Below are 27016 nucleotides of genomic sequence, written 5' to 3'. Positions count from 1 at the left end.
TGAGGATGTAAATCTGGATGTTTCCAAACCAGATACATTTTAGGAGACATTACAGGCCTAAGCTGTATATGATAAAATAAATCACTTGTTCTCAGTAAGCGGGACTAAGGAATGAATTGTTGGGCTTCAGAATTTTAGCTGATTGCAGCTGCCAGCTTCAGACCACTGTCGGCTGGCTGGTTGGGGCTGGTTGGGGCTGACTGAGCGTCACACACGCTGGAATCAGAAACATGCAGACAAAACTGGCCCTGGCCACCACGGAGCGCTTTCTGTTTGTTTTTGTTCTTTATGCTTCCACCGGAGGGTCTCTATAGTTCATTAGGATTAGGAACAATATGCTTTTAATGCTTTTGAAAATTATGGCAGGTGAAAACCAGTGTTAAAAAGAACCATATTGCTGGGGTGCCTGGGTGGCTCAGTAGGTTAAGCCTCTGCCTTTGGCTCAGGTCATGATCTCAGGGTCTTGGGATCGAGCCCTGCATCGGGCTCTCTGCTCAGCAGGGGAGCCTGCTTCCCCATCTCTCTCTCTCTCTCTCTGCCTGCCTCTCTGCTTACTTGTCATCTCTGTCAAATAAGTAAATAAAAACTTAAAAAAAAAAAAAAGAGTCTCTCTCTCCCTCTGCCCCTCCTCCCTCTCCACCCCCAAACGTGCGCACGCGCACACTCTCCCTCTCAAAAGCAAAACAAACAAACAAAAACATATTTCTGATTTACACCAGCATCCCTTCTAGTTGCCTCCCCAGGAAGTAGCTCAGCTGACTTGCTTCTTAATCCGGCCCCACAAAATGCTCTTGAATAATGGGTTTGACTTTTAAGTACAGTTTAAAAACCACAAAAGAACAAGCACACACATCAGGGTACCCCAGAGAGTTACAATATGTGGTTGTAAAATGAAGAGTATTTTGAAAGTCTCACACGGTTATTGACCTGTTTCCCTGACGAGCATCTCCTCCAAGCCCAAACTGATAACAATTACTTTACCTTTGAAGTAATTAGCTATGACTGCTGCCAGATGTGGGAAGAAAAAGGGAAATGAAGAGAAGAACACCCCAGGTGATGACTGACAGGGTATCCTCTCTTTCCCAGGCAGGTGAAGAGAGGTGAGTCTGTGCCAAATGTGTCCATCTTTCCCCCCTCCGACTGGCCAGTGTCCCCTGCGGATAATCAGCTCAACGGCAGCAGTCTCTTCCCCTTCCCCTCGCAAATCTGCACCCACTGTTTTGTGCTGATGCAGACAGTTCATCCGATGTGCAGAGAGGACCCCACCCAGAGTGAGAGAATCAAGCCCGGATTCCTCTCCAACATCCTGGGGAGCTCCATCACCCCAGCGGCAAGCATGCCCACATGGATGGGAAATCGGGGGCCGTAGGACTTGGCACTTGCTGGTGCTGCCCTCTGAAGCTCATCCAATAATCCCCCCACTGGATGCAGGAGGTCTGGAGATAATGACTATTTCCTGAATATCGTGCTGTTTAAACAGCCCTGCTGTGGTGTTTGGAGAGATTCAGGATGTTTTTGCATCCCAGGTGCTGTTGGAGCTGCCGAGCTCAGCTAAACACAATGCACAGGCTTTGAGAACAGGTGGTGGCCCGCCAGATTGCTGGCAGTCGGGGTGGTGGCGGGTGTTTTTCTTGTTCCAGAAGTTGGCAGAGGAATGCATGCTTCAGTACAATCAGTAGCTTTCCATCCTCGAAAAAGGAATGTTTTCCCTGACACCAGAGCGTGAAGACACACTCTACACTGCTCAAAAGCCCTTTCTGAGACAGAACAAAGTCCAAAACTGCAGACTGCTATGCAGAATCATCCTCACTTTATCCCCGATTTTAGCTGAAGCATTTTGGCTGGTAAAATGAGCGACCCACTCAAGCTAGCTCAAGAGGGTATGGGTATGTGTAGAGGTGGTATTGGAGGAATGCCAGGGAAGAAAGAGTTCTGGGGCTCAAAGGAGCTAGGAATCCAGCAGGAATCAAATCTCTCGAGGACCACGTAGACACTCCCATCTCTAGTTCCCTCACAACTGTCAACTATTTTCCTGTTGGCCATAGCCGCTGAGCCTCCTAGTCTCTGTCACCCTCCTGGAAAGGCCTTCCCTGACCCCCTCTTCGCTGCTGTCTCTCCGAATTCTCTATCAGAAAACCCAGTTTTATCACTTCATTGCCTTTACCACTGCAGTGGGCTGAATGTCGTTGTTGTCCAAAGTCACATGTTGACATCTGATCCCCAATGTGGTATTATCTGGAGGTGAGGTTTTTGGGAGGTATTTAGGTCATGACCAAGACATAATTGCGTGGAACCTTCGTGAATGGCATTAGTGTCCTCCAGAAGAGGCCAAAGAGCTACCTAGCCCTCTTTTTGTCATGTGAGAATCTATAACAAAAAGCTGGCCATCTGCAAACCAGGAAGCAGGACCTCACCAAGACATGACCGTGCTGGTGCTCTGATCTTGGACTTCTGGCCACTAGAACTGTGAGAAATACATTTCTGTGGTGTTTTTACTGTGCACCTGGTTTATGGCACTTTTTATACAAGCCAGAACTAAGACAATTACCACCTGAATTTTTTTTTATTTAGCTGCTATTCATTTCCCCACTTTAACACGTGCACGGTGACAGCAGGACCTTGTTCTGGACATCATCGTAGCACTAGACCCTCAAATAGCACAAGGCAGGTGGCCCTCAGGAAATGCATGACCTTTCACACCCAGCACTCTCTGCTATGGAATTTATGTGATAACAGGTTTAAATTCCCAAGAGAGGATATCTGATGGGTTCCCTGACCAGTAAAGGGACTTGTGCCATTCGTCCAATCAGCCAGGGCCGGGGGAGGGGTCAGAGTCACCCTTTCCAAGGGACGGAAAGATGTGAGGTCTCTAAGGGGTCTAGGAGTGAAGAAGACACTGAAACTTGTCTCAGAGGGACTGGCCACCTTTGCAGAGTTACGTCCCACTACCCATGAACGTACACAAGCGTGTGGGCAACCCACTTCCTCTCCCCATGCCCGTGGGTCACCCTCCAAGATGCCTAGCTCAGACTAGACCCTCAGACTTGATGTTAGGCCACCCTGTATTTCCTGCTCCCAGATCTTGCCTCAAGCTATTCCGTCTTTGCCGGAAAGCCTCACCCCAGCTGGTCCAAGCTCCATCAGTCTAAAGACGTTATAACCTTATTTCAGAAATCAACTTGGATTCCATCCCTCGCCCAGATTCTGCCATTTGGAAGTAGCCCCTCCTTTCCCCAAACTCAGGAACCACCTTGTTGCAACCTCTATTAGGAACTTATTCCAGGCTGCTTTCCAAGAGAAAGGTAAGAATCATCTAATAAAATGCCACACAAAGACCCCTAGGGGTGATAACCCAAAGACTTACTCACAGTAAGACAGGAGTAAAGCATGATATCCATGCCAGGTACAAGAGGCCGTGATGAGTGTGCCCACACAGAGGACGCACGTCCTTGAGGAAGGCCATTGGGAAGAGGCTTCAAGGGTGATGAGGTTACATTTTGCCTACTTAACGATAAAGACAAGCCCAGTCTTTGCCCCAGTGCAGGCTGTCTCTAGATTTTACCCCTGAGACCAATGGTCATCAACTTTGGTTGCATATTAAGGTCACCCAGGATCCTTTTGAAAACTTCCCTGTCCGGACCTACTCTAGAGACTGTGACTTAATTGCTCTGAGGCAGGGCATGGTCACTGAGAACCACTTAAACTATATCAAACCACATGTCAGAAGAGAAAGACAAGGGCTCTGAGTCCCAGGTGGACTGAGCATGACCCCAGCTCTACCCTTTACCGGCTTCATCATCTTCAGCAAGTCACCAACAACATCTGAGCCTCCCTTCTCATACACACAAATAAAGTGATGCTAGTAGTGTTTATCTCAAATGATTATTGTAAGGATTAAAGAAAACAGGTTTAAAATTCTTAGAACAGGGGTGCCTGGATGGCTCAGTGGGTTAAAGCCTCTGCCTTCGGCTCAGGTTGTGATCTTGGGGTCCTGGGATCAAGCCCCGTATCAGGCTCTCAGCAGGGAGCCTGCTTCCCTTCCTCTCTCTCTGCCTGCCTCTCTGCCTACTTGTGATCTCTGTCAAATAAATAAACAACAACGACGACGAAAACCAAGTAGGCAGAGCAGCAGGCAGCGAGAGAAGGGGAAGCAGGCTCCCTGCTGAACAGAGAGCCCAATGGGGGGCTCAATCCTAGGACCCTGAGATCAGGACCTGAGCTGAAGACAGAGGCTTAACCCACTGAGCCACCCAGGCACCCTGGGTATGCATATTATTAAAGCCTCTTCCCAACAAACTGCTGTAGAATAGTATTGAACACTCTATGGTGTAAACATGTAAGGTAGTGTTGTCTCCACAAGAAAATATTAGTGCTTTAAGGAAGAGGGTTGCTTTGTCTTTAGATAGACCACCTCAGCCCAGTTATGGAGGAAAGCTGACTGGCAGGCCAGATGTACTCTACTCCAAAAAGTAACATGGTCCAGACTGACTTTTCAGGGAGTCGATATGCCCTCCAGGAGTGACATTTGTGTCAGCAACTCCAGCCCAGGAAGCAGCTATCTTGCCACAAAGCAACTGCCACAGAAGTCAGTAACTGCCCTTGAAAAAGAATGCTGTGCCTACAAGAAAGCAATGGGTAGCAAAGGTCCTATGGGAACATCACATGCATGTGGGCCTGGCATCTGTTATATTTTTCAGGCACGTTCGTATATGGGGGGAGGGGGAATGTCTCTGTGTACAAAAGACAAGGAGAAATACATTTCCTGTTTTTTATCAGCAAAATAATAGTATCCAGTTCCCAAATTCCATGAGAGAAATACGTCCTGGCTTTTTAGCTGTACTTGACCCTCTTCCCACCCAAAACTGGAACTCAGTCTGTAATGCAATGGTATGAAGCGGAGAGCTTGCAAAGTCTGGCTTGACTTTAATGAAGTTTGTCGGTAAGATACGCATGCTGTCCTTACAGTCTGGACCGCTAGAGAAGAAAAAATGGTCCATTGTAATCAGGATAATTATTTGCTGACTTAATTTAGACCGTGGAAATGTTGATGAGCCGAAGTCCCTCCTTTAAAACATAAGATGTGGGAGGAAATTCCAGCGTGGGAATGTACAGGCTAAATTAAGCCAGACAATTGCAAGACAAACCAAAAATATCTATGATAACAAAAGTATCCAGATCAGGACCCTAATTCGTGAATTAACCTGTTATTTTTCTCAGCTGTGTACATTAGCCAGGGCTTGGTTTTTTTCCTCCATTAGTAGAGGGTCAACAAACCATGGCCCGTAAGTCAAACCCAGCCTACCACCTGATTTTGTAAATAAAGTTTCCTTGGAACACAGCCACAGTCACTTGTCGACCTATCATCTATGGCTGTTTCCATGCTACAGCAACAGAGTTGTAGAGTTTTTGCAATTGTACAGCCTGAAAATTTTAAAATACTTCCTATGTGACCCCTTACTGGGAAAGTCTGCCAAGCCCTGCTCTGTTAAAGCATGGCAAATGAGGGGCACCTGGGTGGATCAGTGGGTTAAAGCCTCTGCCTTCAGCTCAGGTCATGATCTCAGGGTCTTGGGATCGAGCCCTGCATTGGCCTCTCTGCTTGGCGGGGAGCCTGCTTCCCCTCTCTCTCTGCCTGCCTCTCTGCCTACTTGTGATCTCTGTCAAATAAATAAAATATTTTTTAAAAAATGGCAAATGATCATCTCCCCACCAAAGCTAACCATGATAGCTTCAGTAAAAACATATTTAAATATATATGCTTGAAGATTTACTTTTGTATGAAATACGTAGAATAGCAATAATGTGTTTATTATTTGTTACATACCATTTGGGAAAAATTACTAAGTAAAATTGTCTTATACCACTAAATATCTATTTTTATATAGATAAGAGTTATACTAACAGTAAAGATTTCATTTCAGTCTTTATTCGTAATTACTAGATGGTTAGTTATTTTCACCTATCAGGGCAACTTGGAAAAGAAATACGATTCATATTATTTCTGTCTTGGTTTTTCCATGGATTAAATGTAAAAGGAAATGGAGCTGGTGTGTTTAATTCAACTCAGCACTTTCTAACAAGGATGAAATAGTGTCAATTATATGCACTGCAGTTGTTTTAAAGCAAACTGAAACATAAAATATACTCAATTTAATTAAAGCATAAAAATAAAATGAGGTATCAATAGTAAAAGAGTGAGAACAGCAGTATTGGTATGGTAATCTTATTTATGCATCTAGATTTACTGCATCCAAAATTGTGTGGGTTTTAAACAGTCATTAATGGGAATCTGGCTAAAATAGAGCAACAAAGGAGGAAAAAAACAATTTAAATAAGTAACATTTTTCTTTTTTGCATTTAGCCATCTTCTAAAGAAGGGGCTATTAAAATTTTAAATCAGTTTTTAATCAAAGTTTAGTAGTATAATATTTAATTGAAAACACCACCAGATGTTCTTTATCAAGACATCTTTCATAATGGCTAAATCAAGGCCTAAGAAGTTATTTAATGAGATAATTGTTGGTCTGTGAATACAGCAGCAATTTCTTATTTACTTATAACACTAAAACACACAGGTTTGGAGGTGAGCCGAGGTTCTGTTAACTGCTGTCTGTTTCTTGTCTCTCTCCCTGCGTGTTCCAAGCAAAGATGGGTGCTTTGCAACACCGAAACTCAAAGTCCAAGCCAACAGATGAGCCCCAAGTATCAGTGCCCTGGGAGATGGACACCCTCTTTGAACTCCAGGAAAAATTCCACTGATAAGATATAGGGCACAGGTAACACACTCCAGGGTTCACAGGCACACAAAGCAAGGAAGGGAAATCACAGAGCTTGGCTTGGGGGAAGAGTTCATTTCAGAAAACAGTATTTGACAATTTTGGTAGGCAGAATTCTCAACTGACCACCCAAGATTTCCCACTCTAATCTCCAGGACCATAAATATGATGATATAGAATGCCCACGATAGGGGCGCCTGGGTGGCTCAGTGGGTTAAAGCCTCTGTCTTCGGCTCAGGTCATGATCCCAGGGTCCTGGGATCGAGCGCCGCATTGGGCTCTCTGCTCATCAGGGAGTCTGCTTCCCTCTCTCTCTGCCTGCCTCTCTGCCTACTTGTGATCTCTGTGTATCAAATAAATAAATAAAATCTTTAAAAAAAAAAAAAAAAGAATGCCCACGATAATGTTATTTACATGGCAGAAGAGATGTTGCTGATAGAATGAAATTATGACTGATCCATTGACTTGTAGCTAATCAGAAAAGAGATTATCCAGGTGACCCTAGTCTAATCACACGAACCTTCTAGAGACTGAGAACTGTCACAGCTGGTGGGAGAAGAGGAAGTCCGAGGGATCTGAAGCTCTAGAAAGATTCAACACTGCTGTGACTGCTCTGAAGACACAGGGGGCTGCAGGACAGGATCCAAGAGCTGTCCAGTCGACAGCCAGCAAGCAAACAAGGACCTCCGTCCTACAACCCCTGGAACTAAGTTTTGCCAACAATCAAAATGGTCTTGGAAGTGGAGTCTTCCCCCAGAGCCTCCAGATAAGAACCCAATCCTGCCCATACTCTCCTTTCAGCCTCAATAAAGAACCCAGTCAACCTGCCAGCTGCCCAACTTATGTTAATTTGTTAAGCAGTGATAGAAAATGAACACCGCCATCCCCTCCATTATGAAGGCCAGAAGGACCCCACGTTTCCAAAGCATCTATTGGCTTTTCTTACTCAGACTCTGCTTGATCAAATACTGAGATCCCCTTGACACTCACCGTGACATTAATAAAACTCCCTCTCTCTGCAAGAAAAGATGGAACTGAGAATCTACAAATGTTAAGCAAGTTATACCAAGATCTGCAAGCCCCTTTCCCCAAGACAAACACTTTACCAGATGGAGCCTGTTAACCTCCCTGAGATTCCTGGGCAACACCTATCTTTCTCCAGAAAAGTTGTGCCGGGTTGGCCATTCAATGTGCTACTAACCGGCAGAGACAGACTTAGCTATGAACTTGATTCAAATGCGGTGATTGAATTCAGGTTAGACATTAACATCTCTGCTACATGGGAGGTAATAAAAAGAGTCCTTCCCCAAGCCCTCCGAATCAGTCCCTGTTTGTGAGAAGAACCCTCTGTGTCCACTTTGCCCTTAAAAGAGAAGGACTAGGGTGCCTGGGTGGCTCAGTAGGTTAAAGCCTCTGCCTGCGGCTCAGGTCATGATCCCAGGGTCCTGGGATTGAGCCCCACATCTGGCTCCTTGCTCCGCGGGGAGCCTGCTTCCCTTCCTCTCTCTCTCTCTGCCTGCCTCTCCGCCTACTTGTGATCTTGGTCTGTCAAATAAATAAATAAATAGAGAGAAGAACTAGAACTGCTTAGCCTTTTGAAAAAAATGTGTCTCACCAGCAGGGGCTGCAACCAGAATGGGGAATATTCAAATGTCATTTACTATTCTTTGAGATAGAGAATTAAAGAGCAATAGGAAACCCCTCTGATGCCTTGGAACCCCTGCCTTATTGCTTATTTTAAAAGAATGAGAGTCCCCAAACTTCCGTAGGTCCTAAAGAAGCCACTGGAAACTGAAGAACTCCACGGGTATGGAGGACGCCGTCTTTGTCAAGACTAAGGACTGTTCTCCTAGAGACCTTCTCATCAGCAGGTGGCTCAGAAAGCCAGCATGGAAGTCGTGCCGGTTTGGCTAGAAAGACCAGCGCTACATAAACTGGTTTCCATCTTGTCCCACTCACCATTTTAACTTCATCAGTATTCACACAAGTTTGCTTAAAAGGCGGGGGTGGGGCGGGCAGCTTGTAAAACTACTGAAAGATTTTCAAACTTAAGACAAACATTAGGCGTCTCTAACATTCTAAGTGTGGTCTGCAAAGTCGTTTAGCCCTAAGTTATACCAACAGAGCTACCCATGCAACCCCCTCACACCTCAGTCCCTCCCAAAAAAAATATGAGAGGAATCAAGTGGGGGGTAAAGAAAAAGAAAAAGAAAGCTGTGTTTATATAATTCCCCCAACTCAGTGAGAGGGGAAGTTCAAACAGCGATCTATTTGAGTCTATTCATGAATTTTAACAAACTCATTGGTTTAGTAATCCTATGAAAACACTGAGGAATGTGCAGGAAATAATGGAATAATAACATTTATTGAGGGTTAGTTATGCCCAAAGCACTGTTCCAAGTGGTCTATGAGTATTAATTCATTTAATGTCCCTACAACTTTGTGAGGTAGGTACAATTTTCATCCTCCTGTTACAGATGAGAAAACTGTGGCACAGACAGGTTAAGTTACTTACTCGAGCTCATAAACCTAGAAAGTGCTGGAAACCGGAATAAGAGAAAAAAGGGATCCCCCCAAATTTTATATATTTATATTTAAATAGAATATACACATAATGTACGGTGCTGAGTTGTCTTCGATAACAGAAAGTTAACCAGTGGGAGATGTACAGAGAAATTCATTCATTCATTCATTCATTCATCACGTATTGGCCTGAGTGCTAGAGATGCAGAAATAGTAAATCAGTTTTAAAGGCACCCATTATCCTTGCAATTGTACAGTCTGGTGGTTGGATTCAGGGCAGTAAAGCAAAGACCCAAAATGTGCCCCGGAGGGACCCCACTGCCAGACCTGAGGGTTAGAGAAGGCTCTTCCCACAGACGAGCAAGGATGCTCTGGGAGTCCGAGCAGATCGCCTCAGCCCTCTGAGAAGGGCCCCCCCCCCCAATCCTTCCAGCGCTAAATGTTTTAAAAATAGACCCCCAAAAAGAGAGGAAGAGACTGTGGCAACCAAATTCCAAAGGGGCGCAGTCATGGCCTCCTACCCTGAAACCCCCGGGGAGAGAGAAAGGGCTCGGCCAAGGAGAGCAGGACAGGGTGGATGGACCCGCAAGGCTGCAGGCTGGAATCGAAGTCAAATCCATCCGCAGATGCCATGGGGAGCCTGCGGTATGGACATGAGCGTGAAGCACACACGGAAGAGGGAGAGGAGTGGCCGCGAGCAGCCGACCCGAGACAGCCCGGGAAGAAGGAACCAAGACTCAGGTGGCTCGGGACCGCGGAGGACCGCGGAGGTCTACACCCGCAGGCGGGCATCACACAGATCCCGCAACAGCCGAGTCAGGGCTTGGCTGGGGTTCGGAAGCACGACCCTCAGAAGGAAATGGGGGCAAAGGAGGCAGGCAGGGTTCCGTCTCAGAGAGAGAGAGAATAGGATTTGGGAATGAGATAAATGTTAGCTTCTCTAGGGAACTCGAGAAGAAGACCGTGCAGGCGAGGATGGCACGTTCAGGGAACTGGGAGACGTTTGGTTTGGCAGGTCAGCGAGGTCAGAGGGGAAAGGTCCAGTGATGGGGCTGGAGGACACATTTTAAAATAATTTATTAAGGGGCGCCTGGGTGGCTCAGTGGGTTAGACCTCTGCCTTTGGCTTAGGTCATGATGTCAGGGTCCTGGGATCGAGCCCCCGCATCGGGCTCTCTGCTCAGCAGGAAGCCTGCTTCCCCCTCTCTCTCTCTGCCTGCCTCTCTGCCTACTTGTGATCTCTCTCTCTCTCTGTCAAATAAATACATTAAGCCTTAAAATAAAATAAAATAATCTATTAAAATTTTTCTATGAAGCCTGCCATTTTTCTTATCAACAGGGGGTGGTTAATCAACAGTACTTATTTGGGTCTAAACCTTCGATTGACCAGAGCTGCCTCAAGAGGCCCAGATTAAAAATGTTATATGTTCTAATTGGTTTGAGGCAGTTATACCAGAGAAGAGCTTTAATTGGGTCCCCAGTGAACCTCTTCTTGCAAATGCCTGTGGTATAGAATTACATTAAGAATGTAACCAAAAAAGATTCATCGGGCTATCTTCTGAGAGGTACATGAAGCTGGAAAGTATTGCTTTCTCACATTAAGCCAGTTTCCTGAACTTGGAAATGTCCATCACCACACGGACATGTCTTGGCTGAAAAGGTGAAAGGTTTCCCTCACAGGAACCTTTGCCACATCGTCAAAGCCCCTCCTAATACTCCCACTGTGTACTGACAGGACACCTCAGTTGGGTCTGCTTCCCACCCTGGGGGCTGCTCACGTCTCCAGGAACCCCACCCCCACCAGCTGTCAGTTATCCTGTCCCACAAAGGCCTGAGACATGGGATCACACACAGGACATGAGGGATTTCACCAAAAGCTAAAGAGACATGAGTTCCCGTCTCTTAAAGTTCTATCCTCTCTCCCCTCTCTTGACTATCGTATCCCCGAATCACTTTTTCTGCAGTAAGAATATCCCTGGGGCACCTCCCCTGCTCCTGAAGGCCTTGACTATGAAGCCAACCACCAGTACACCTCATGAGTTTCCAGAACCCAAAGATAAAAAGGTCTTCTCTGAAGCTTGAAAAAACCTAAAAAGGTTACTTCTCAATTAGGCATAGGAATAGACTCAAACGACCTAAGAGAATCCCACTCAACAAGAATCAAAAGAAGAGGGACTTTTTCCAGTATTCTCTCTGTTCTGGCACATCAATATTTCTCTTAAAAAGCAACCATTATGTGGGGCGCCTGGGTGGCTCAGTGGTTTAAGCCTCTGCCTTCGGCTCGGGTCATGATCTCAGGGTTCTGGGATAGAGCCCCACTTCGGGCTCTCTGCTCAGCGGGGAGCCTTCTTCCTCCTCTCTCTGCCTGCCTCTCTGCCTGCTTGTGATCTCTGTCTGTCAAATAAATAAATAAAATCTTAAAAAAAAAAAAAAAAAAACCATTGTGGCGCCTGGGTGGCTCAATGGGTTAAAGCCTCTGCCTTTGGCTCGGGTCATGATCCTGGGGTTCTGGGATCGAGCCCCACATCGGGCTCTCTGCTCGACAGGGAGCCTGCTTCCCCCTCTCTCTCTGCCTGCTTGTGATCTCTCTGTCAAATAAATAAATAAAATCTTTAAAAAAAAAAAAAAGCAACCGTTTTTATAAAGCATTAACACGAGGAGAAGGCAGTAATGAGGGAGGTGCCTTGGTGTTAGGGATTTGGATCTGACACTTGATGGCTCTGGTTGGTGACGATACCGGAATTAGCTTGTTACTCACCCAGGAGGCTGACACACCAGCCAGGTAGCTACATTGTAGTCACCGATAAAGTAACAATCCTGTCTTTTGGTTATCAGCTTTTAAAAAAGTAAATCTTTAGCATCAGTGAAAGGAATGTTGTTATTCTACTCCCTTAACAAGCTTTGAGAACAAAGCAAAGCAGTTATCAGTGAAAGAAAATTTGTTACTCAACATCTTTACGCCCTCGCTGACGATCTGTTCTGAAGAGAAAGGATCAAAGCTCTCGGGATAAATATCCTCACAGACTTTCTGACACCCATATAACCCCCCCATAAGCACAAAGTTTTCCTCACAGTTGAGTCTGTGCCTGAACCACTTATTCCCTGAAAATATTTTATTCATCCCGGCTTGATATTCTCCCAGGCCTCTAGCCACGATGAGGAGACATTCTTTATTTTTTATTTTTCTACTTTGCTACGGTGAGTTATGGGATCGGGCAACTAGAAGATTAATATGGGGGCACTGCCTCATTTACCACCAAATGATCATATCATTTCCCCCATAACAAAAAAGGATGGGGCCTAATTATGGAATAACCCAAGGAGATTTCTCTCTACTTGTTGTCACAGGATGCAATGCTTCTCTAATTTATTTTATAGGGGGATGCAAATGTAGAATTCTATGTTAATTCAAAGTTAAAGTGAAAAATAATGAATTTTCAACCAGGAAACGAAGCTCCCAGAGATTTAACAGGCTCGTGTGGTATGTCTGCTACCGTGAGGATTAGAGCGTAAAACCTAAATTTTCTTTGCAATTGTGTATGTTTGGAAGTCAGCTTGTGATTCAGTGACCTTCTGAACTCTTGAAAGGTTGTCAGATAATAGAGCAGAGAGAGAGAGACTGTCTGCCTTGATGATCTCTAAAAGTTCTTCAGGGATCTCTGTGCCCCTGATGACTTACGACTGGGGCTAATGGCATGCTCCGGCATCACCTTGCTTTCCATGACCTCCAGAGAGTCCTTCAAGTTCTGTGTCTCCAATATTGAATTTTATAGGCTTTTAATGCCTTTTCAATTATATCATTAGCTATTTCCCTGCATAGCTATAGCTCTTTTAAGAGATCAGATGTAGAATGCTGATAAGAAATCGGTTTCTGTCCTTTATTAAACAATGAGATTTTATCATTGAGGGACTTCACATAGAGAGAACCAACATCAAGGGCTCTGACTCTAAGTCAAATTTCCTGCAATGTCTCTATGACAATGTGGTATGATCACTAGGGAGCCTCCCCTTACCTTCCTAGAACTGTCCAAAAAGGATAGACCTGGTTTTGTAAAAAATCAGCACGGCCAAAATCAAACTCATCTGCTCCTCTCAACACAAAACTGCCTCAGCAGCAGCTTTCACCAAGTCTCCCAGGCCAGAAATTTTGAGGTTTTCTCTTGACTTCTTCTCACAGTTACCTTCAAAGACCCGTATGTTCCACATCTTAAACAAACAAACAACAATAACAAAAATAACTCTCACCCATCCCTTTCCCTCCATTTAGGATGACTGCATGTCCCTGTTGTCCAGGGCAATCTTGATTGATGCCTGTCGTCCCGACAGAAGTATGAGCAGTACTCCCTGTGCTCACGGAGGTCTCTGGGATGGGCAACAGATGACGTGGTCCATTCCGTGACTTCCCCTCGCCACAGCCCACTTCAAGCCCTCCTCGATTCTTGCCTGGATGGAAGTTGTAGTGGACAGTAGCAGTTGCCCAGTTATCTTGTCTCTTGTCTACTGATTTTTTAAAAATTTTAACTCAGGGGGCACCTGGGTGGCTCAGTAGGTTGAGCCTCTGCCTTCCGCTCAGGTCATGATCTCAGGGTCCTGGGATGGAGCCCTGCATCGGGGTCTCTGCTCAGCCGGGAGCCTGCTTCCCTCTCTCTCTCTCTGCCTGCTGCTCTGCCTACTTGTGATCTCTCTGTGTCAAATAAATAAATAAATAAAATCTTTTATTAAAAAAAAATATTGAACTCTGTGCCCATTCTGTATCAGACCCAAGGTTGGCACCAGGTTGGGCTTCCCTGTAAGGCTGTGCACTGTGCACACAGGAAGTGAGTGAGGCTGAAACTCAGCCCTCCCTTCACTTGCCGCACCGCGTATTTTGGTGTGGGCTTAGTTCTCCTCCCAGGAGGAAGAGGCGACTTCTTCTTCGCACAAAGACACCATCTACTTGCCAAGTCTTGCACCCCCTGTGCTGTATCTGCCCAGGAAGGGGGGAGGGGGCTTTCTTCTGGTTTATATAAAGACACTCCAAAGGTTAAAGGTAGCCCCTACTTTGTAGAAATGACACTCCTTCGAGTCTGTCCCTATTCGAATCCATTTGACTCTTCTGTACTGACCTTCCTATGCTGTAAACCTGATCCTGCCTCTCCCCTGCATCCTTCAACAGCTCACTGACACCTATGAGCTCGGGTCCAGAGTCGTGGGCGTGGTGTGCAAAAACCCTGATCATCTCGTATCTGCCTTCTCTCCAGAGTCATTTCTCCCCAAGCCTCCCCATGCACACCTCGCTTCAGCGGTGCTGGAGTTCTTCCTGTTGTTGGGATGTGCCAAAATCCTTCCCACTGGCCTCATCCTCTTCGTGTGCTGTTTGCCTAGGCTGGGGACATCATTCACGCGCCATCCCACCACCTGACAATCTACTTACTGGTGATGATGAAGAAGGGGGAGGGAGAGGAGGAGAAAATGAAATGATGATAAAGATGATGAGTGTCTATCGTAACAGACTGTTAGATAGAACAACTTTTCCTGTGCCTGGAAATGGAACTAGGATCCACAACCCACAACTACAGATGCTTTGTGTCCCCACATTCTTCAAAAGAGCCACCAGAATGTTTCCCAGTGCTAAATGGCCTACAACAACCAACCCCATCAGATACACTCACCTCTGCTCTGTATAAGCAGGTTGGGGGGGGTGGGGGGCAATGAGAGCCTCGTGGAGGACACAGAAGGGTTTTCCTCCCCTTCCATGCCTGCCCCTTCCCACCCAAAGAAGCCAAGGGGGCGGGGGGAGCCAATATACTTATGGTATTTGCAAAAATGGGAGACAAGTAGTCCATTTTCCAGTTAGATGTCTACTGGGGAGGCAGGGCACAGAGGGACACAGCAGAGCAGGCCGCATGGCCCCCTCAGCCTCCCACAGGTGCCATAGAAGTTTGCTGGACTGGGAAGTCTTGGAGATGCCCCCCGCCCCAGAAAGATGCTTGCTAGGTACATGGCCCATTGGCAAAGGGTTTGGGAATGTGCTATGGGTTGGGGTGGAGGAATGTTGAGCTGGAATAGAATAGAAAATAAGGAGCTGGGAAACAAATCTCTCATGTGCCATTGACCTTCATCCAAAGGTCACCAGGAACACACCTGTAGTCGAATACATCGGCTTTCTTACTCAATGTAGCAAGAGCGAATGGGCGGCAGAGTTCCCACAGTTAAGAGTGTTAGAAAGAACCGATTGTAGGATTTGGACTTCGTCTGAGTAATTTTGGGGATGGTCTAAGGAGGCAGGAGTTCACTCTGGATGGAGCAATTCTATGATTATCTCAATCATTCTCATCCATAGGGAAGGCAGACTTGAGTAATAGAAATAATTGGTAAAGCAGCAGTCTTTTTTTTTCTTTCAAGTTTTTATTTAGGTCAAGTAGTAGTCTTGCTTAGCGAGGGAGGGGCGGCTTAGTACTTTGTGGCCGGCCCCTCGTCTGGAGTACGGAGAAGAGCTTGCCCTTGTAGCCCTCGAGGAAACCAACCCTCCCAGCACCTTGATCTGGGGCTTCGAGACTCTGGAGCTGTAAGAAAATAAATTTCTGGGAGCACCTGGGTGGCTCAGTGGGTTAAACCTCTGCCTTCGGCTCGGGTCATGATCCCAGGGTTCTGGGATCGAGCCCCACATTGGGCTCTCTGCTCAGCGGGGAGCCTGCTTCCCCCCTCTCTTTGCCTGTTTCTCTGTCTACTTGTGATCGGTCTGTCAAATAAATAAATTAAATCTTTAAAAAAAAAATTTCTGTTGTTTATACCACCTTATCTCTAGTATTTGATTATGGCAGCCCGGCAAACTAATACGCATGTATAACAAGTAAAGAGATTGAGTTAGTAACAAAATACAGTCCGTGAAGAAAAGCCGAGACCCAGATGACTTCACTGGTGAAGTCTGCTAAACATCTGAGGAAAAATTAATACCAGCTCTTCAGAATCTCTTCAAAAACAAACAAACAAAAACAGAAGATGAGAGAATATTCCTAACTCACTCTGAGGCCACTATCACCCTGACACCAAAACCAAAAACAAAGCAAGCTGTGGTCCAATATTGCCAATGAATGCAGATGCCTAAACCCTGCAACAGCATATTAGCAGCATATTAGCAACAGCATATTAGCAGAAACATAAAAAAGGGCGATAACCATGACTAAGTGGGATTTTATCCCAAGCAGGCAAGTTTGATCTAACGGTCAAGAATCAATTAATTTGGGGCACCTGGGTGGCTCAGTGGGTTAAGCCGCTGCCTTCGGCTCAGGTCAGGATCTCAGGGTCCTGGGATCGAGTCCCGCATCGGGCTCTCTGCTCGGCAGGGAGCCTGCTTCCCTTCCTCTCTCTCTGCCTGCCTCTCCATCTACTTGTGATTTCTCTCTGTCAAATAAATAAATAAAATCTTTAAAAAAAAATCAATTAATTTGCCATGCCATATCAATGGAATGAAACACATCTTTAATTGATCCTCTCAACAGATCCAAAAAAGGCATTTAGCAATTTGAGAGTTAAAATTCCAACTCTTGGTGATAAAAGCACTCAAAAAAATGGGGGACAGAAAAGAATTTCCTCAGGGTACCTGGGTGGCTCCGTGGGTTAAGCCTCTGCCTTCCACTCAGGTCATGATCTCAGGGTCATGATCGAGCCCCACATAGGGCTCTCTGCTCAGCGGGGAGTCTGCTTCCCCACCCCCCCCCACCTGCCTCTCTGCCTCCTTTCTATCTCTGTCAAACAAATAAATAAAATCTTAAAAAAAAAAGAAAGAAAGAAAAGAATTTCCTCAATCTAATATGATCATCTATGAAACACAGGCAACATTATCCTTAGTGGTGAAAGAAAACATTCCTTCTAAGGTTAAGGTCAGAACCAAGACAAGGATGCCCACTCTTACCACTTCTTACCACATTATACTGGAGGCTCTACCCAGGACAGTTAGGCAAGGGGGGGAAGGCATCAAGATTAAACAGGAAGAAGTATGAAGTTCCCTCTATTTGCAAATGACATAATCTTTTCTCCAGACCCAGGCCTTTCAACGGACTAGAAGGAAAGCTGAATTGGTGATAATATCTTCTTTCTTGCAGGCAAGGAGTTGTCATATGGCTTTGTCCTCAGGCTCCATTTTCCTGCCATTTCTCCTTCTTCTGAATAACCACATCTGTGCCTATTTGCAGGTCTCCTTAGTAGCGCTATCACACAGCCCAGGCGCCCCCTTCAGTGACAAGAACGCCACTGCTCTTCTGCTTCCTGGGCAGTGAGGACCCCCAAAAGAATTCAACTGTCCCACAGGCTTGCATTCTTACTGCTGGCTTTGATGCAGGGTTTCAGGACACCATACAGCTGCTGTCAGTGTCCTATGCTCCCCCCCACACACACACACAACATGTAGAGCCTCAGAGCTTCATTCAGCCACACACCCACCTGGGAACTAACTTGATAAGCACCTTTGCTGCCTGTCTTCCCTTTCCGTCCATGTCCATCCGCCTCTCCAAACCCCACTGCAACTGGTGTGTCCTTATGTGGCCTCTCAAGTAAACTACTTGCCCTGGACTCCTTCTTCTCCTGTCAGGTTGTGGGGAAGGTAAAACTGTGACAGGATAGTCACAGTGGGTCATCATCAACTTAGTGGAACTTGACCAATGAGCTCACAATGTTGCAACGGAACAGGAAATACCAGAGTGCGCTCTGGATTTGTTTCAGTTTGGGAACGTATACTGGATCATGTAAACTGTATCTCACAGTGGGACGAAGGCAAGAATATTTGGGAAAACTCTGCTCCAAAGACTTCTCATCATTCCTAAACAATGGCCATGTCCACATATGACCTTGTAAAGAAAAGTGTCACTTTCCCAGAATATCTAAGGAGATGCCAAAAAAGAGTGCTAGGTTTTCTGGAAAGAAGGATGCTTCGTTTTTTATTACCTGAATAAATTTTGTGGTTGTATAATTTTCAAAAAAGTTTACAAAGGAATCCTAGGAAAGCCGATGAGACTGACATCACATTGTCGGTGGCATCGTGAACCGCACACTTGGAGTCAGCAATCCCATAAATCCTTGGATTTATACTAAGAAAAAAGAACTCTAAAGAACTAAAAGACATGTAGAATGACGCACGTTGCAGGGTTGTATGTTCAATAAAAAAGGGACAGAATTTAAAGGTCTGAATAGGAGGGATTTCTAAGGGCACACTCTCAGAAAAAGAGCCTTCGAGGGTAAGTCTGCAGAGCACTTTACAGGGAGATGGAGGAGGAAATGTCAGTCGTTTGTATCAAACACCTCATGGGATTACAGGGGAAATTGCTTCGGGAGCCTCAGCGGCACACCCAGCGGTGCCCTGCTCCCTGGAGAGGTGTGATGGAGATGCACCACAATTTAGAATGAACCCAAGGCGATGAAGCAGCTCTCTCTTGAATTCCAGAACTCACACTTGAGCTTGACCTGGCAGAAGCGAACACAGGGGGAGGAGTCAATCAGGAAGTTCCAAAAAAGAGGAGTGCTTGGCAATGGTTTGTCCTCTTAGCCCGGCACCCGAGACCACAGCCGGTCTGTGGCCGACGGGGACACAAATCCCCCCGTGGCGTTTTAAACACGATTTGTTCTTAAAAGAGTCATCAGCAGTCAGGTGTCCCAGGCCCAAGGAGAATTTAATCGATTAAACACAGGGTCGTCACGAAGTCGTTGTTGTCGTCAAGAAGTATACACATCGGGGCTGGGACAGGCGCCGTCCCCGCGGGCGACCCCGAGGGACTGGGGGGCAGGGCGCGGGGCTGAGCGCAGGGCCCCGGGCCCCGGGCGCAGCGGGGAGGCAGAAGGCGAGCGCAGCCGACGCGAGGCCGAGCGCCCCGGGCCCGCGCGCAAGCCCGCCCCGCCGGCAGGGGCGCGCTGGAGCCGGGCGGTCCCGGGAGGCGCGGCGCGGGCGGGGCGGCCGAGCTCTTACCGCCCCGGGGTGTGGTTCCCGAGGCCGGGCCGGGCGGGGCGCCGGGTTTAAAGCGCGGGGCTGCGGGACCGTACTCACTCGCGCTCCCGCCGCCTCCGCACCCAGCCATGGAGCGGCCGCCGCTGAGCGTCCTGCTCGTCGGCGCCGCCGGCCTGCTGCTCCTGCTCCTGCCCCTCTCCTCTTCCTCCTCTTCGGACGCCTGCGGCCCCTGCGAGCCGGCCGCCTGCCCGCCCCTGCCCCCGCGGGGCTGTCCGCTGGGCGAGACCCGCGACGCGTGCGGCTGCTGCCCGGTGTGCGCCCGCGGCGAGGGCGAGCCGTGCGGGGGCGGCGGCGCCGGCAGGGGGCACTGCGCGCCGGGCATGGAGTGCGTGAAGAGCCGCAAGAGGCGGAAGGGTAAAGCCGGGGCAGCAGCCGGCGGCCCGGAGGTGAGCGGCGTGTGCGTGTGCAAGAGCCGCTACCCGGTGTGCGGCAGCGACGGCGTCACCTACCCCAGCGGGTGCCAGCTGCGCGCCGCCAGCCTGCGGGCCGAGAGCCGCGGGGAGAAGGCCGTCACCCAGGTCAGCAAGGGCACCTGCGAGCAAGGTGGGCACGAGCGCTTTCCCTTCCGACCCCGCCCGGGCGGCCGCGCGCCCCCTGGCGGATCAGACCCGACAGGGCGTCCGCCGTCGCGGTGCCCGGCGACGACCCAGTGGGCATCCCGGGGGGGGGGAGACGGAGGCGAAGGGAGGAGTTGGCGCCGCCGGGAAGCGTGGACGACGCCCCCTCTTCTCTCTCCCTCTCTCTCTCCCTCTGGTTTTATTTTGATAGCTTGTTGTGTGCGCCCAGAAGTGAGGACTGGCGAGTGTATATACGTTCAGATGGCAAGTCGATTCGCAAAAGCTGCCCCCACTCTTTGGGAAAGCCAAGGATGCCCTCTTCCTCGTCCTTTCTTGGCTTGGGTGGGTAGGTAGAAGTGAAGTCAGAGAGGGGGAAAGAGTTTGACCATGAAGTGCAAAGCAAGGACTTTCAAAGAAGTTATTTATCCTGCGTTTAATTGGCTAGGCTGTAAGAATTTTGAAAATTGGATTTTGTGGTTCTTAATATTAGAGTAATTCACTTACTGGAAATTAAAGATTCTCAAACAGTAATCTAGCTAATTATTTGTGGACAAGAGGTACAAACTCTTGGAAGAATGTTTTTATGTAGTTTATATTATGAACCTTATGACCATTTTGTTTTCTTTCTTGTCCCATTTTTGTGTAACTCGTCCCCAGGATGCCCGGTTCAGCAGGAATGCCTTTGAGGTTATGTTAGATCATTTATTTTAATTCCAGACAGGTCCAAACTTGCCATAAATGAAAGAGGAAAATAAATAAGTGTCTGGACTTGTAAGGGGAAAGAGACCTCAGAGATTTTAACTCTGTCTGAAATAACATTTTCCGTAGGCAGTAATTTCAAGGGAAAGCTAGAGATCCAACCTTGGCAGTCCCTCTCCTGGCCCCAGCCCCAGCCAATGTAGAAAAAGGGAAGGAGGCAGTTCTCTTGAAATGACAGAAGCAGTTGCTTCCTTAAGCACAGCCCAGACTTTTCCCCACACTTTCCAAATAATTCTTTTTTTAGAGCTTTTCCCAGAAATCCATACTCTGATAGGTCATATGTCACTAATTTCAGAGTTCACTACTGAAAGCCTTAAGTCGTGTAACTTACTGTTGACTCCTTAGATTACTGTCACCTTAAACTTAGAAAATCACAACCCAAAATAATTCACAGACTTTTCCAACAGAAACACAGTCATTTGTTCTTTTGGATCTAATTTATCAGTCATTTCCTGAAAAGAGAAATGTGTGCAGTTTAAAAATTCATTCCAGGGCGCCTGGGTGGCTCAGTGGGTTAAGCCGCTGCCTTCGGCTCAGGTCATGATCTCAGGGTCCTGGGATCGAGTCCCGCATCGGGCTCTCTGCTCAGCAGGGAGCCTGCTTCCCTCTCTCTCTCTGCCTGCCTCTCCGACTACTTGTGATTTCTCTCTGTCAAATAAATAAATAAAATCTTAAAAAAAAAAAAATTCATTCCAAATACTGCGATTTTTCTTATAAACCTTCCAAGGGGAAATTTTCACCATAGTCTTTCCAAAGGACTGGTACTTGCTTATCAGAGCGGAAGGTTCGCTGGGTGATTGTTTAAGCATTGTTGCTGATTCTGGCTGGTTTTATTCCTTTTTCTCTCCTACTATGTGCGTCTCTAAATACACAGTGGGATTATAACATCTTGAGACTGAATAGTCGTATAGAATAGTCCCATCACCTGATGCCAGGTGTACCCAGTTTCTCAGCATCTTTTCAGACTGCAAACCCCATGAAGATACGGACCTAGTTTTTCTTTTTTTCTGGGAAAATGTGAAGGGAAATAGCATCTAAAACTGGCAACTTTGACATAAATTAGCCTTTTCTTCCCAAACTAAATTTAGAGATATGGGTCTAGTGCCTGGGACCGTTTATTATTACGCCATAGAAAGCAGAAAAGACCGTGAGGTCTACCAGTATACTTTTCTACAGCAGAGATGAATGGGGCCAAAACCAGATCTCCTGATCTATTTCTCCTGATGTGACAGGCAAACCTGACAGTGCTGTTTCTTTCTGTGCCATTTAGTCCAAGGGCTCTGCAAAGACTACGAGATGCGTTTTCTAGATTCCTCCAGCCATTTCTACCCCGAGAAGAAACTTGAGTTAGGCTTCCTCAAGTATTGAGAGGAAGGGGGTGTTCCTGTTCATCCCGTTTACCGGCATTTCTGGAGCATCTAGTACACGTCAGCACTGTGCTGACGCAAGTGTTCTCCAGCCACGGATGCACAAACAGATCTGGTCTTGATGAGTGAGAAACTATCCCTACAAGTCGCAATCTCGCCTCCTTAGAGTGCTTTCCTTGGAGCCCTGGAGACCCTCCCAATTATTCCCTTCTTTTCTGAGATCACCACCTACCTACAGTCTGGGGAAAGATCTTGGTCTGCTTGTTTTCTGTGCCTGTGATGAGAGGCAAAGCCGTCATCTTGAAATATGTCCAAATGGTAATGAGCTAATCATCTCAATCCTTGGAACTGCCGTCATGAATTTAGAACCATTAGATCTGATTGAGGTCCCTGATGTCCTGAGCAAGTGGAAGAGAGGATTTGACAATTCAGTTTGATAAAAAGTTCTGGAGGTGCTGAGGTCTACAACGAAATCACTCAGTTGGAAGAGAACAGGGTGCTTCTTTATTCTGGTTCTTGGTTGACACCTTTTGTTCGTGATGCTTTAAATCCGAGCTTCTTGGTGATTGCATTGCAGCCACTTTGGGTCTCTGTGTTGAGTACTTTGGGACCCAAGTTCAAACTACCTCTTGACCATAATGGTATTATTTTGGCCTCTTCTCTCCCACCCCCTCATGGTCCAGGCACAGAATGTTGCAGTTTGCTGTTTGCAATCACACCCTCACTATTTCGCACCCTTTGAATTCCAGGCCTTCCAGGATCAGCCCCTGTCCCTTTCTCCGTGAAGCAACCTACCCTCCCTGCCCCAACCCTACTGCGCTCCACCTACCCTGCACCCCCATGATGATGTCCTTGTCTTCCTTTGGTTCTCTGGAAGCATCCAGCCATTTTCCAACCATATTTATTGCACAGATACTATGTATATATAAGCAAGAGGCGTTCTACCAGAATACTAAGACACTGAGCTCTAGAGCCGGACTCTTGGGTGCGCATCTTAAAACCGTCACTTACCCTGGGGCAAGTTACTTGACGACTTGCGACTGGGCTTCCTCAACTGTAATAAAAAGGATTATAATCGGACCTGTCTCAGAGTCGCCCGTTGACATTCAGGGTTGTGGCGATTATCCACAGAAAGCACTCAATAGATACGTGTTGTCATTATGAAACTAGAAAGTATGCTCTGTGAGGAAAGGGAACTTTCGCTTCCTGATCTGTGCCTCCATCCCTGCCTGGCACTAGTAGATGCTTTAAACATGCGCTGAGTGAATTTTGAGTGTGCCAGGTGTTCTAGTCTCAGGGTGAGCAGCCTCAAATAAAATAAATAGGATCCCTCTCTCATGGCTTTTACTGAAAGCTTTAGACGGAAACAGCACATTTAACAGCGTGTGCCCTGAGAATGTACAACAGGGAAATGGGGTGGAGGCTGGGGATGGAGCCGTGTGAAGTGAGGCCGGGCCAAGCCCCGCAGAGGATCGTGGGACGATTTCGGCCAAAGGACCAGAATTCCCGAGGGAAAAACCAGCTCTGCGGGTTCGTAGAGCACTCCCCATTGTCCCCACACGGCTCTGGGAATGTCTGTCCTCCCCACTAGACCAGGAGCGTCCTGAAAGAGGGACTCCATCTTAGAATTATTTATAAACACAGTGGCTGGCGATTAGTTGGACACTTGCTAAATACATATTGGTTAAACAAAGGAATCCGTGGAAGAAAGAGCCTTCCCGTTTGGAAATGCAGGCTATGGACCCTGCTGCCTGTCTGTCTCTTTTCTCCGTGTATGTTCTGCCTTCCTGAAGTCTAGGCCAAGGAATACATCTGACCCTTGACTCCTCTTCCCTTCTAATGCTGTCCTGAACTCTAACATTAGGGGGTCAGTTTCCCCCTGAAATCCCAACATTTCTCCATCCCCTTTATGGTAAGAATTAGGCTCAGAGCTGCAGAAACGGTTGTGTTAATGGAAGAAGCTTCAGTAAAAGATTTTTGTTTTCAGAAACTCATTTCATTTGATGGGTTTTAAACATTGGCTCTTTGAAAAGCTCATTTAGTTAGCAACCTAAAAATGAACCTATCATTTAGCTGTTCCTGTTGTATTACTATCCACCAATGAGGTATGAACTTGGGATATTGTGATTTATAATAAGTACATATGTGATCTTACTCCGTTTCTGCCCCGAAGCTCCCAAAGCCTTTGGAATTTCCTAAGTGTGGAGGGTGGTCGAGTATCGTTTGCTGTGTTGATGAGTGACTTTGGGACTGAGGAGGGGCAGGCTGCCTGCTGGTGGGACCAACCACTTGATGATTCCATGGGAACTTTCAAGCCCACCCCTCTACCTCCCGGGAGGGGAGATGCCTGGAGATCAGGCTCAATCACCGATGATTGTCATCGAATCCTTAAATCATGCTTATGTAGAGAAGACTCCACAAATACCCAGAAGGACTGGTTCAGAGAGCTTCTGGGTCGGTCAACATTGGAGATGCTGGGGGAGTGGTGCTCCCAGACAGGGCATGGAGGCTCCAACCATACCCCTTTCCCCATACCTTGCCCTACACAGTTCTTCTGTCTGGCTCTTCCTGAATTGTGTCCTTTTATAATAAATTGGTAATTGTGTGAGCAAAATGTTTCTCTGAGTTCTGTGAGCCACTCTCTCTAGCAAATTAACTGAACCAGAGGGAGTGGTTGGAACCTCCCATCTGTGGCTGGTTAGAAACACAGGTGACAAACGACTTGTGATGGGCATCTGAAAGTGTGGGTATAGTCTGGTGGGACTAAGCGGTGCAAGCTAACACTGTCTCTGGGCAGACAGTGTCAGAAAAGGATTGTAGGACACCCAACGAGTGTCAAAGACTTGCTTGGTGGTATGGAAAAAACACGTCGCGACTGGCAACTGTAGAACTGTAGAACTCAGAACTGTAGAACTCTATGGAAAGTTGAAACAGGGATTCAAAAATTAAATTATTAAATGTCTGGTTTATCTCCAGGGATGGGGAGAATGGAAGTCCGTGCAATACTTTGTTAAGCTAACACAGTTACATCATAAGACGGCTCACAGGACCCAGAGGCAGAAGGAGCCTTCATCCGGATTTGTAGGAAAAGAGCTGGGAATGACTTCTTTGTAGAATAAGGCCCTGACGCCTGGGTGGCTCAGTGGGTTAAGCCACTGCCTTCGGCTCAGGTCATGATCTCAGGGTCCTGGGGTCGAGTCCCGCATTGGGCTCTCTGTTCGGCAGGGAGCCTGCTTCCCTCTCTCTCTCTCTCTGCCTGCCTCTCCATCTACTTGTGATCTCTCTCTATCAAATAAATAAATAAAAATCTTTAAAAAAAAAAAAAAAAAAAAAAAGAATAAGGCCCTGAGACAGGGATGTGAAGGAATTGGCTAGAACAGAGCTGGCCTGGGAGTTGGAATGGACTTAAAAGGGAGATGTGATGGGTATTATTAGCCGCAAAAGGACTGGCACGTGGTTCCATGGGGCTTCCTTGCAGTCGAGAGAGCAGAGGTGGCTAGACACTTGACAGAGCCCAGTGATGGAGGGAGACGTTTAGATGCGTCGAGGTTTAGAGGTGATCACAAGAGCAGTGGGACCTAGTGAGTGAAGTGATTGGATTTACGTTTTTTAAAAGTCTGTGTTGGCCACCCTTAGAATGGACTAGAAGAGGGCAGAATGGGGTCAGAGACTCCCATTAAGAAGCTGTTAGAATAATCCCAGCGAGAGATGCCTAGACTTGTTCACACCTTAAGCTTCCCAGATCTTAGAAGCATTGTTAAATCTGGGTCCCTAACCTACGGGGGCAAGCTGTGTGTTACCCGGGAGAGATGAGTGCATGGTGCTGCACTTTTTTCTTAGAAATGACCCGTCACATGGCTTGCTGGTTAGCCAGCCCTGCTCCCGAATTACAGACACTTTCTCATCTCAGGAAGCTCTTCCTTTCTCTCCCACAATCCCCGTTCCTCTATCCACGTTCCGATCAGACACAGAAGAAGTCAGACCCCAAAAAAGTCTACCCCAGCTTTTAAAATTTTTCTGGCCGCATTTTGCCCTTCTTGACCACAGAAACTTCAGGACCTTGGCTCATTCTTATTTTACCCAGTTTTAATCCCCGCATTTCAGGGGAGATTTGAAAGCCAGAAGAAACTTTCGACAAGACAATCGGCAGCTTTGGAAAAGGATCCTAAAGGACTTCAGATTCTTTTCAAAGAAAGTCATCCAAGAAACAAGTTAATGTTTCTCCATGGTTAGGAATGAGTTATTAAGTGGAAGGTGCCTGACCTTCTGTTCTAAAATTCCTCAGGAGATGGAATTAAAGGGCCTGGAATTTGTAGCCATGAGGCACATTTAGATTACACAGTAGGAAGAACTTGCTGGTTTAAAAAACAACAAAAACGTGGAATACTGTACCATGCTCCCGTAGGAGTCCAGAGAATTCTGTCTGAAAGTTTCTCTTGCGGAGAGCTGAGAGAGAATCTAAGTGAGGAGGGGAAGCATGCGGGAGAAGCTGTTACAAGTTTCAAAATCTTCGATGCTCTAGACCTATGCAATGGTATGATTGAGCTAAGTCGGCATCTGCTGAGGGCACTAAATAGGATTTCCATCCTTCCCTTAGAGCCTGCCCTCTGGGTTTACTGCAGATTTGCCTTCTACGGGAAGCTGCCTTATAAGGCCCTCTTTGGGGAGTTTAGTGACAACCCTGTCTTGGATGGAGCCCAAGGGCAGCCAGCCTTCCTCCGATCTAAATTCCTCCCCACAGAGGGGATAAGATGATGGTGCTTCCTTCACCTCAAGTTACCCCACGAATGATCTCACCTCATCTGTGTTTTTAATTGTAAGGTTCTTGTTTTTAGCAGCGATTAAGAAGGAACCCTGCATTGTCGTCGAAAGGACTTTTAAACCAGGGAGCCTATGAGTGTAACCTTTTTTTTTTTTTTTTTTTGGAATTTAGATCTAGGAGTGGCATTGTTAGAAAGATCCGAGGTGGGAGAAGACTTAGGAGTGTGTAAAGGAATGTCAGCTTCTTTTAGGCAGTTCTAAAGATTTCCCCGTGAGACCTTTACTGTTGAGGAAGGTG

The 27016-nt window shown here is 46.9% G+C and overlaps 1 protein-coding gene across 1 annotated transcript in view; it reads left to right on the top strand.

Moving 5' to 3' along the window:
* The first annotated feature begins 19250 nt into the window (after positions 1 to 19250).
* IGFBP7 (insulin like growth factor binding protein 7) overlaps positions 19251 to 27016 on the top strand; it is a 76437-nt gene continuing 68671 nt past the window's right edge. Inside the window, exon 1 of the mRNA XM_032334413.1 lies at positions 19251 to 19817. Coding sequence (XP_032190304.1) covers positions 19343 to 19817 — 475 coding nt within the window. The 5' untranslated portion in view covers positions 19251 to 19342. The remainder of the gene's footprint in view (positions 19818 to 27016) is intronic.

The sequence above is a fragment of the Mustela erminea genome, chromosome 2, assembly GCF_009829155.1.
Source record: "Mustela erminea isolate mMusErm1 chromosome 2, mMusErm1.Pri, whole genome shotgun sequence".
NCBI lineage: Eukaryota > Metazoa > Chordata > Mammalia > Carnivora > Mustelidae > Mustela > Mustela erminea.
Note: the sequence above shows the minus strand (reverse complement) of the source record. Positions and strands in the feature narration are given on the sequence as shown.